This window comes from Gracilinanus agilis, chromosome 2 (genome assembly GCF_016433145.1).
Source record: "Gracilinanus agilis isolate LMUSP501 chromosome 2, AgileGrace, whole genome shotgun sequence".
NCBI lineage: Eukaryota > Metazoa > Chordata > Mammalia > Didelphimorphia > Didelphidae > Gracilinanus > Gracilinanus agilis.
In genome coordinates this window covers 666,151,559-666,162,776 of record NC_058131.1, presented here as the reverse complement: position 1 = coordinate 666,162,776, position 11,218 = coordinate 666,151,559, and the positions used below count along the sequence as shown (strand labels likewise).

The 11,218-nt window shown below is 42.7% G+C and overlaps 1 protein-coding gene across 1 annotated transcript in view; it reads right to left on the bottom strand.

Moving 5' to 3' along the window:
- Positions 1-11,218, bottom strand: part of POLR3A (RNA polymerase III subunit A) — a 55,804-nt gene that overhangs the window by 2,530 nt on the left and 42,056 nt on the right. Inside the window, exons 25-30 of the mRNA XM_044662796.1 lie at positions 10,727-10,820; positions 10,448-10,540; positions 5,553-5,717; positions 5,222-5,386; positions 4,140-4,271; positions 3,280-3,412 (exon numbers count right to left, since the gene is read on the bottom strand). Of these exons, the coding sequence (XP_044518731.1) occupies positions 3,280-3,412; positions 4,140-4,271; positions 5,222-5,386; positions 5,553-5,717; positions 10,448-10,540; positions 10,727-10,820 (782 nt within the window). The remainder of the gene's footprint in view (positions 1-3,279; positions 3,413-4,139; positions 4,272-5,221; positions 5,387-5,552; positions 5,718-10,447; positions 10,541-10,726; positions 10,821-11,218) is intronic.

The following is an 11,218-nucleotide window of genomic DNA, read 5'->3' as shown; positions in this document are numbered from 1 at the left end:
ACCCATGGCCGATGCGCATTTCCACTAGTTTTGTCATGTATCCTTGATCAAGACCAATTTCCAAATTGTTGGTAGTTGCATTGGTGTGGTAGTTTCGAGTCCACACCCTCAATCATGTCCACCCCGACCCATGCGTTCAAGCAGTTGTTTTTCTTATAAAATTGTGAAGCATTTTGCTGATCAGTGTTGATAGAAGGGAGTTTCTGCATCCACCAAAGAAAAGACAAGTCTGATATCCAAAAAATAAAGAGTATGATTGGCACCTGGGCATCTAACATATACAGGTGAAATGGGGAAACTCATGAGGGAGGAAAGAAAGAAGGAAGAGGGCTGAGAGAAGAGAGCGATGCTTCTCCAAGGGTGGAATGAATGGCTGATTTAGGAAGGCAGTTCCCTATGGCTTCCAGACTTATAAATCGGATTAGGTTCTGGCCTCTACTTTGGGAGATTATGCTTTTGTCAAGGCAAACGGTCAGAGGGCTAAAGTCAGGGGCAGAGGACAAGGATTAGGGACAATGGATCCTTTGGCCAACAGCCCTGGAATGTCTTTCACTTTTATCTCTTGCCTCCCGGATCCTGGTCCAGAGGCCAGGAGGACTGCTGTCAGCATCCCTTTCATCTCTCCTTTCCTTCTTCCTCCCATCTTTTCCCCCTTTGCTCCTCACTCCTGTTTCCTCCTTCCTCCAAACAAACTCAAGATTTCCTCAGAAGTCAGTAAATTCTGAAATCTGTGGTAAGGACCCCATTCTTTTCTCTTTTGCTTCAGGCTGTGATGAAGTAGTGGAACTTTCTCCTCGCTAAAGCCAGTCCCCATACTTGTGTCCTTGATCCCATCCTTCCTCATCCTCTCCAGGAGATGCCTCTCTAATTACTGGTCCCTGGTCCCTATTTACTAGCTCCTCTCTTGCTGCCTATATGCAAGCCCAGGTCTATTTACCCTTCAAACCACTGTCCCATAACTTTGCTCTTTTACTGCCAAGCTCCTAAAAGCCACATCTCTATTTAGCATGAATAGTGAATTCCTCAGAAGTGGTCACATGATTAATTAGACTTTATATTGCATATTTCCAAAGGGTTGGAACTAGTTACCACTTCTGCCATAATTATATTCGAATACATGTGACCATTTCAGGGGAATTCATCACTCACTTAATGGGGACCTGGCTGTGAAGTAATGATACAATATGGTTTCCAATCTCTTATCACTCAACTCTTCAGCTCTCTTCAGTACTAACACTCTCTTAATTGCTAAATCCGATGACCTTTTCTTAGCCTTCTTGGACTTTCAGGATCTTTCCACAATACTGACGCTCCTAGATTTCCACTACCTGCATTTTCTGGACACTGCTCTCTACTGGATTTCCTTTTTTATTGCTTGAGCACTTTCTCTCAGTTGTCCTAGAGGTGATCCTTCCCCAAGACTCTAAACTGAACTCTTTTCTCCTCACCCTTTTTCCAAGTGGCTCATCAGTTTACATGGGTTCAATGACAGATCTCTATTCAAATGACTGATTTTAGCTTCTGTCTTCTGACCAAACCCCAGCCACACAATTACCTGTCATTAGGTGCCTCTTTCTGGATGTCGTATAGACCTCTCAAACTTGATGTGTCCAAAACAGAATTCACTTTCTTTCTCCCTCCCTCAAACTTCTTTGCTTTTGCCAAGGCTCCTCAATGTCAGTCATCCTTCACTCCTTCTTCTGCTTGATATCCAGTAAGTCTTGTTGATTCTATCTCCACAGTCTAACTCATATTATTCCCTTTTATCTCTTGATTAATAAGGCTGTACTGAAAGAGGTCCTCTCCCTTGGCCTATTGCAAAAACCTTTTGCCTGGAATCCCAGCTCATGCTCTCTCACTTCCCCAATCCAGACATCGCAAAGCTGCCCAAAGCATCTTCCTAAAACACAAGCAGAACCCTGTCTTCTGTTAACTCAGAGTAGTCTTCTACTGCTTTGAGGGTAAGAGACAGACTCCCTGACTTAACTGTTAAGGCCTTTCACCATTTGGTACCACTAAAACTAACCCTTCTGGGCTGACTTACACCCTAGCTCTTCTATTCAGTGTTCTATGTTCCAGGCCAGGTGGCCTACTTGCTACTTCGTGGTCTTGGCATTCCATCTCCTACCTCCACAGAGCTAGGTTTGGCCTCCTCACCTCATGCATCTACCAGCTTCTTTTAAGGCTCAGCTCATGTGCCCCCTCCCTCAAAAGACTTTCCTGGAGTTTCATCTGAAATTATCACATATCTAGTGATTTATGTACTTGAGGCACTCGGTCCTCAAAGTGGGATATTAAGCTCTTTGATAGTAGCACAAGGTCAGAGAGGAGAGCTCTTTTGAATTCTAAAGAGTAAGAAGGATTAAGGGCAATCACAGACTGTGAAAATGGACTGACCATCCCATCACCCCCTCCCCCAAACACACTATTCTATCAGTGACTCGCCTTAGCTTTCCCACTTGCCTTGGGGGCACTCAGGTGGGCATGTCCAATCTGTGCTCTCTCGGTGGTTCATTGCTCCCCAACAGGACATAACTGATGCCACAAAACAAGCCATGATTTCTGGCAGGAAGTAGGCTCTGATTTGGTATAAACCTAATATTTTCACCAAGATATTAAGCCCTTGTTCATTCCAACCCTGGAATCTGGGAGTTGGCTTGTGTATTATCATTTTTAATAACAAATCCTCTATGCAGGGAAAATGTTTGGCATTCTGTCTCAGTTTTGTCTTTTTAAAGTAGTGACCATACTTGGTATTTGGCTATTTTACTGACAGCAATAAAATTTAGGTAAGTGGCTGTTACAAAGGAGGGAACATAACATTAACCTGACTTGATCTTTGGTTTACTTAAAAAACAAAACAGCCAACAACAAAATCCAAAGATGTGCAGAAGGGTTCTCTCTTGGTCTCTCTCATTTTTCTATTCTTCACAACATCACCCCAAATCGCTGTCTCAGTTAGTCCAGTATAAAAATTCTTATAATCCACTGCCTGAATTCTTCCGTTTGTCTCAGTTCTGTTGGAGCACAGACCCCAAAAACTTTTCAATAAATAATTTTTTATTAACACCACAGATTTTCAAAGACATACAGGAAGAGGAACCATACATACAGGCTTTAGGAGCCCCAAAGACCCTCCAACTCTAACTGTATGGTCTGTGGCTCTGATCTTGTAACAGTGTCCTCCCTCCCAACCCCCAACAATATATGAGATGACTGAAAGGGGCTGTAAAGAACATTAGAAAGAAAAGCAACTGATGGCACTTCTTAAATACCTACCACACACAGAATCCTTCTGACCAAAGTAGGCTGCATCAAAGAGATGGTCAGCAGTCTTTTCAAAGGAAGCGAGCATCAGCACACTTTCCTTCATTTTGGCCAGGCCAAATCTAGTAATGCCCAGAACTTCACCCTATAGGAGAAGAAGTGGAAATCAGGGCTCTGGGATTTTCAAGATACACAAGTTTTCAGGGCAGATTCTTCAGCAAAGACCATGTTAAAGGCTAGGTCTGCACCTCCCTGTGGAGCAGCAACAGGGCATCTTATTTTAAAGGGTGAGGGAAAAATATAAATATCAATAAACTGCAACCTCAACACCATTCACAAAATTCAAGGGGATCCAACATTCCAGGATCATTCAAATCAATTAGATTTAACTCAAGTACATGATATACACTTAACCTCAGCCAGGAGCTCAGAGTACCAAGGTGAAAAATGACCCAGTTTTTGTCTCAAGGAGATTTTAATAAACTATTGGAAAAAGCACATTGTTTCCTATCATTTCTACTCATACTTCTTCTTGGGCAGTAAGACTGCATCAGCATACTGAAAAAACAAGACAAAGGTAACTCGATGTCTTAAAAGCGTTATAGAGATGTGCTAATGAAGGTGATATAAACACTCCATGCTACCAAAAAGACCCCTGGGCTTTGGGGAAAAAACAGTTTTCCCTTTGGTGTTAAATTTATAAAGAAAAAAAAGTCAATGGACAAGAAAAGTTTTCTATCAAAAGAGATCATGATTTTCACACCAAGATTTCACTGACAATATTTTTGGTTTAAGGTCAATCCGACCCAATATTTTCAGCAGTGAAACCCCTACCTGCCCTCTGCCAATTGATAAAGAACTTCCTTACAAACCTTGTAAGTCATGAGATCCGAAAGTAACATGACGTGTCTCCTATCAATGCTCATACCGTGGTTGACCATTGTGTACTGGATCTCATTAATAATAGTAGACCGTGCAGCTTCAATGCCCAGAGTTTTCTCTACCTAGGAATGTCAAAGATGAAGAAAAGCGGTGAGCCCATTTCTGTACAATGACCACTCATGCTCTTCCTTTAGAATAAGTCACAGAGTTAGAATCTGAGAGTTGGGAGGGAGCTTAATGGTCATCTAGTCCAACTATCTCTAAAGCATGAGTCATCTCTCCAGTAAGGATGACAAGCTCAGGGGAGTCTCTCCCAAAATCTTCCTTGTGATGGGAATCCAAACCCTCACAGTCTTGAGCATTCCATTTTTACTCAGCTTTGACTTTTAGAAAATTTCCTCCTACTGAGCAGAGGTCTATGTTTCTGTCATTTCCACTCATTTTGGACCTTTGGAGACCTAGAAGAATTCTGATACCTCTTTCATATGACAGCCTTTCATATACTTGAAGATGCCTTCTGATGCCTACAACTAAGTCTTATATTCTACAGTTAACCAGCCTCACTTTATAAAAATGACCTTTGTCTGAGTTTCTAAGCCTCTGCAGCAATGTTTACCCTCCATGAATAAAGTTTAGCTTGTCAATGCCCCATTTTAATCTCCAGCTCTAAATGCTAAGACCATGTAGCAATCAGACCATTAAATGGTCTGACCAAATCGTGGTCCAATTTAAAAATATACACTTTGCCTTTTGATTGGGGGAGGGGGAGATGAATCCAGTAAATATTAGTCACTACTGCAGACTGTATGTGGAAAATTACAAGATGATGTCCACAAGAGGGAGAGGATGATGAAGGGATGTGAGGGGCCAGAGGCTGCACCTACACAATGAACTCACAATTCCATTACATTAAAGCACTGAAGGTGCACAGATGGCAAAACCAAGAAGGCAGAGATGAAGATCTCTGAGTTTTTGTGAGTGGCATGTGTGGGGAAGACTCTGATCAAGGCTCCTAAGGCAGCAAAGGGGAAGCCACCACATGCTGAGGATGAGAGGAGTTAGCTGCATGTACCTCATATGTATTATTCGATGTTGTCTTGGTGCCTTGGACACCGTGAGTTGCCATGACAGCTCTAAGGTTGTCGCCTTCCACCAGCAGCTTGTACTTCTCCTTTCCACTCTGCTCATCAATGTGTATCACAGCTCTTGCCACCTCTGGGATACCTTGTACCACAACCTGCATGCAGACAGAACAGAGGGGCTGAGATGCTTTTCAGCCTCTAGAAAGACTGTGCCTGGCAGAGAGAACAGCTGGGTCTCTTACCCAGGGAGTCCTTTGTGCTCTTTTACATAAAAACATCTGAGACAGGGCAGGTATGAAGGGCCCAGGGCTGGGGTCTCACCTTTGGCAAATCTTCTTTCAGAAACTGTAGTACATAGTACATGGAGCTCTTGCTATTCTCTCTTGGAGTTACACAGAGCACGGCCTCCCCGTGGACAGCCACATCTCCAGGCTTTACGCGAAGTTTTGACGTGCAAATGGAGTAACGCACGGTTTCAGCATTCACCTGTGGCACAGCACATGAGAAAGGAATAGAAACAAAGTTCTGACAGCATCTTTCATGCCAAGAGAAGCAGCTGTGGCTTTGCAAATGATCTCTATTCCATTAGCTTGTGCACCCCATTGTAGCCAATAAAATTATTAGTGTCAACTGCATGCTATTTGAAATAAGACTGAGAAATCTCCAAACTCCATTTGACCCAAGAGGTCAACCTCTTCCCTTTTAAGTGGAGGATCTCAGAGGGCTAATAAACACACTGTCAGGCTGATTTGTACTTCTCCCTGCTCTATCTGTTAAAAGAACCACAAAACAAGCAAAAAAAGAAATTAGGAAAAGAAGCAAGGAGCTTAGATAATTTGTAAATTGGATAACTGACTCTGGGATTGCTCACCAAACATTTATTAAAGATCTACCACTTAATGGGGCACAAAAGATTGAGGGATGGACCCATAGCCAGCAAATCTAGGAGGCATCAGATCCCACCTGTGCCCCAAAGGCTGTGACTTCAGAACACCCTCTTGGTAACTCTCCAACACTAGAAACTAGGGAGCAGGTGCTGTCCTGCAGTGACAAGGAGAGTTCTCTCTTAGCCCTGAAATCCCAGATCTAGTCTCTATTCCTATTCCCAGAAAGACTCTGTGTCATGTGCTGGGAATAGGAAGATGAAAACAAGCCTGCCTCTGGCCTCATGAAGCTAAACATTCTTAGGCCAAGAGACAATATCTGTGCAAGTAAGTGATGTGCCAGGCTAATTAAGGAGGGAGACAGCATTAACAGCTGGGGAGGTGATGACTGCTATGAGCCCAAAAGAAAGAAGACAGGACTTTTGAGACCAGAGCCCAGAGGCAGGAGAAGAGTCACACGTAAGAATAGCTGGTGGTTCACTGTGGCTGGAATGCAGACTTGGAGAAGAGGGGCAGGAGGAAATGAGGATGTGAAATGCCTCACATATCAAGGGAAGGGACTGGTACTTTGGTCTACAGGAAGTGGGAGGTGACTCACAGTTTCTGAGTTAGGGATGTCACAGGACCAACCTTTATCTTTCCGGGTAGCTACAAGGAGGATGAACTGGAGAGGGCTAAGACTAGAATGAGAGTAGTTCTGAGGTTACTGCAGTAGTGGAGGAGCTGCACTAAGGTTGTTGCCGAATAGGTGAAGAGAAGGGGTCAGACAAATGTGGGAGATGCTAGGGAGGCAGAGGAGACACAACTTGGCAACTAACTGATAGGGAAAGGACTCAAGGATGGCTTTAAGGCTGTCAACAGAGGTAACAGGGAAGATGGGGGTGCTCTGAAGTGAAAAAGGGAGAATTTGTAGGAGGAGGTTTATTGGAGAAGCTAAGCATTCCAAGTCTTTCTCTATCCCAGTTCATCTTCCACACAGCTGCCAAAGTAACTGGCCTTAAGTGAAGAGAAGATGATGACATTCTTCTCCTCAGGAGGTTCCAAGAGCTCCCTACCGCCTCTAGGATAAAATATGAGAAGTTCCCATTAGGCTTTTAAAGCCTAGAAAACTAGGTCCCAATCTTGCCTTTCCAGTCTTATACTTTCCACTATCCTCCCTTCCCTCTGCTATCTGGCCAAATGAACCCTCTCCCTGCCCCTCACACAAGCCCTCATCTCTTGTCTCCATTCTTTCTCCTAGAGTCCCTCTCTTTCTTTTAGATGTGGCTTAAGCACTGCCCTTCTTCTTGAACTTCCTATCTCCTAGAACCCTTCTTCTTTAAATGTATCTTGTGTTTATTCTGTATACAATTATATATTTATTCTGTATATATATGCTGGTTGTCTCTCCCATTAGGGTGTAAACTCCTTGAGAATAGAGATAATTTCATTGTTTGTTTTTGCATCAGCACATTGCCTGATACTTTTATTTATAAATGCCTGTTGATTAGTTTTATTCAAGCTGAATCTAAATGGCTAGAGGACACATAGGAGAGACATTTACTAGGCAGCTGATGTATGAATGGAATTCTAGAGAGAGATCAAAACCAGAAGTCATCTGCATAGACAACATACTTGAATCCAAGGGAGTAGAGAAGATCTCCAGAAAGAAGACAAAAGGACCCAAGTGGGAGCCAAGTTAAACCCACAGGAAGAGAAGTAAATGGGTAGAGGATCATTCAAATGAAGGAGATTGAGAATAAGAGAATGTTCTCTATTATTTCCTCCCTATCCCCAGGTCTTCCTTTAATATTCATCCTTTATCTTCTCTGAGAAGAAGGTGTAATGGATACAAAAAGGAAGAGAGTGGCCAACAAAATCAGAAACTAGAGTGTTCAAGGAAGATGAGGACTGACAAGAATCCCCTGGGCTGAACTGGTAAGATTTTGCTAGTAACTTGGGAAGAGATGGAGCAGCAAGTCCAACTTGAAGGGAATGGATAGGAAGTATGGAAAGGCAGGCAGCACAGACAGGGCTTTCTTTTTAATAGCTGATCAGTGAAAAGAGAAATGTTCGATGAAAGCCTGAAGAGGCAGCAAGGCCAAGTGAAGATTTAAGGATGGAAGGGATCTGAGTGTTTGTGAGCAGTGGAGAAAAGAACAAAGAGTGAAGGGGAGACTGAAGATGAGGGTTGAGTTGGAAATGGAGACGGTGAGAGGGGAAGAGTTATAAGTAGTGGAAGGGAAGGAAAAGACCCATTTCTTCCTTCCTCAGATTGAGAAGTAAAGAGGTAAGTAAAGGTACTAAGGGGTTTTGTAGAGAGGAGGAATATTATGGAAGAGGAGGACTTTTTTTTCCCCCCTCAGTAAAGCAGGAGATCTGCTGAGAAAAAAAGGATAAGGGAGGCATTGGGAGACTTTTTCCACAAGTTTTCCACGTGGTAGTGAGAACTTATTTGAGATTCAATAACATGGATTTGTAACATATCTAGTCAGCAGGGTGATGTGACTTCCTCTACTAGGGCCTGACAAACAGAATGAGAGATACCAGAACAAGGGGACAAAAATTTCAGGAGAGAAGGACTATACATAATTGATCTGGTAAACCAGAGTCAAAATAGTGAAGAAAAGAAACCAAAGCTAGAGCATAGTAGAAGTGAAAGACTGGGAGAACAGGAGTTGATGAAGAAACTGAGGCTGATGCAAAGAAAATCAGGTTTTGGAGGGAGGAATGAGGCAGGAGACATTATTATTGAGAAAAATCTTGCTAAAATTAAAAGAACAAATGTTCTCCCCAAATGGGATGGCAAAGTGATATGATAGGAAGAACACAAGATCAGAGGACTGAGTATGAATTCTTCCCTCGACACTTATAACCTATAGGTCAATCCTAACCTCTAAATTTCTTCACTGTAAAAGCCTCATTTTGTGTTGTAGCAGACAATCGTAAGTCTCTTCTAGGTCTGATTCTGTGACTGATGCTATGAGATGAATGACAGAGAGGGATTTCAGAGTTCGAAATTATGGAATTATGGAAGAAAAAGTTAGTGATGATGGCAAGATATTAAGATCTGACCACTCCTATGGGTTAATGAGTTAGAATGAAAGGTAGGTCACAAAGGAAGCATAGTGTATCTGAAAGGGTATCAGCAAATCTCTTTATGCCCCAAGTATGGAGACAGGGACTAAAAGACTGAATCACATAATGAATTCTTTGAGAAAGGATAGAGTGACCAAATTGAGAAGGACTGGAACCAGATGAGAGTGAGAAATGGAAGGCACTTCCAAGGAAAGGTAAGTCTGAATTCTACTGGCAGAAGGAAGTCTACAGCATAAAATTAATTCCTCCTTCATCACCAGCAACATCAGTTCACCACTTTCAGAACACATTTTTAGAATAAGAGAATGGAAATATAGAATCCATTTCATTAGAAGCAAAAATGCTCATAAGTTTTAGCCTATGTCCTGCCGATTGAACCTGCCTTCTGATTTATACAGCTAAAATTAATTTTTATTCTCATTTATCATAAGCAGGACTGAGGCTAAAATATTAATATGTTAACCTAAAGAAATAAAAAGCTCACAACTGTATAGGTGAGGTAGGCAGTCTAAGGATATCTTCATTTTATAGATGAGGCAGCTGAGGCTCTGACTTGCTCTGGGACATATGACTAGAAAGTCTGAGGGAGGATAGGAGGGAAGAAGAAAGAGAAGGGAGGGAGGGAGGAAGGAAACAAGGACTTATTAGGTGCCTACTGTGTGCCAGGCACTATGCTCAGTGCTTTATAGATATTACTTCATTTGGTCCTCACAATCATGAGAAGTAGGGATTGTTGTTATCCTCTTTTATATTTTGGCAAACTGAGGTTTAATGACTTGCTGGAGGTCACACAAGCATTGTCTAAGACTAGATTTAGTCTTTCTGAATCCAAATCTAAAGATCCATCCAAAGTACCACTTAGCTGCCTCTTAGGAAGGATTTCTATCTGTTTTTTGATTCCAGGGCACTTTACTCTTACTCCCATTCACCTACCCTACCCTCCTAGCCAATTTTTTAACTGCATGCTTCTATCTTAGTGCCTGAAGGTCCTCCTCAGCCTTGCCTCATAGAACTTTGCCTCCTTCAGGGCTTAGATCAGAGTCACTTCCTTCACCAGGTCCAAGACCCCAAGAGTTAGCACTCTCTCCTTCCTGATATGATCCTGTACCTTCTTGGGCCTGGGCTGTACTCAATTAGTGGAAAAGAACCTCTTGAGGGTCTATCTAGCTCTTATCTTTGCCCTAGATCCCAGAAAGTACATTCTGGCCAGGGGACCTCCTTACTCATTCTGAGCTTTGTGAGGAAAAGACTTACTTCTAGTCTCAGAAGTCTAATTCGTTCCAATGACAGCTTGACAAGAATAAAACAATCATCAGGCAGAAACACTTCTTCGATGTATTCAGAAATCTGTAGCATCAAAAGGTCACATGTTAACATCTTTAACTACCAAGGGTTATTCATAAGATATCCTAGTTGCTTTTTTAGGCAATACATTAGGGTGAAAGCCACAGAACAGTAAATTAATTGCAATGGCTCTCAAGATTCCTTGCTAACAGCAGAAATGGATTAGAGTAACGGAGAATTTCTTCCTACCTCTCCCAAGAGAGTTTTCTCAATTCGTCCTTTTACAAGCCGGGCATAGTCAGCATCATCATCCTGGTCTAGCTGGGCTGTGATGATTGGAGTGCTATAGTAAATACAGAAAAATATCATTCAGTTATTAGGAAAAACTGGCTTTGCTTTCTAAGCCTGTTATTTTCAAGGGCAGTGTGACCCAGGCTCCACAAGTCAAACTAGGTAGGGAAGACCAAAAGATCTGATTCCTTCTACACAGCACAGGCACTTGCACCTACAGCTCAGGCAGGACTCGGTCAGTGACTGCATCAGGAAAGGGGTAAGGATGGGAGCAGACAAGAGTGCCTGGGGCTATTCTGCAGCCCTGGCTAGAAGGCATCTGTCTTGGTGATCCTTTCCTACCTCTCATCTAGCCGGTGGCCTTGGAGAGTCCTTGTACCAGTAGATAAGGACCAGTGCTCACTCCTCCCTTCTGTGGGATCTGCCACTTTTTCAGTGGGTATTAAGTGA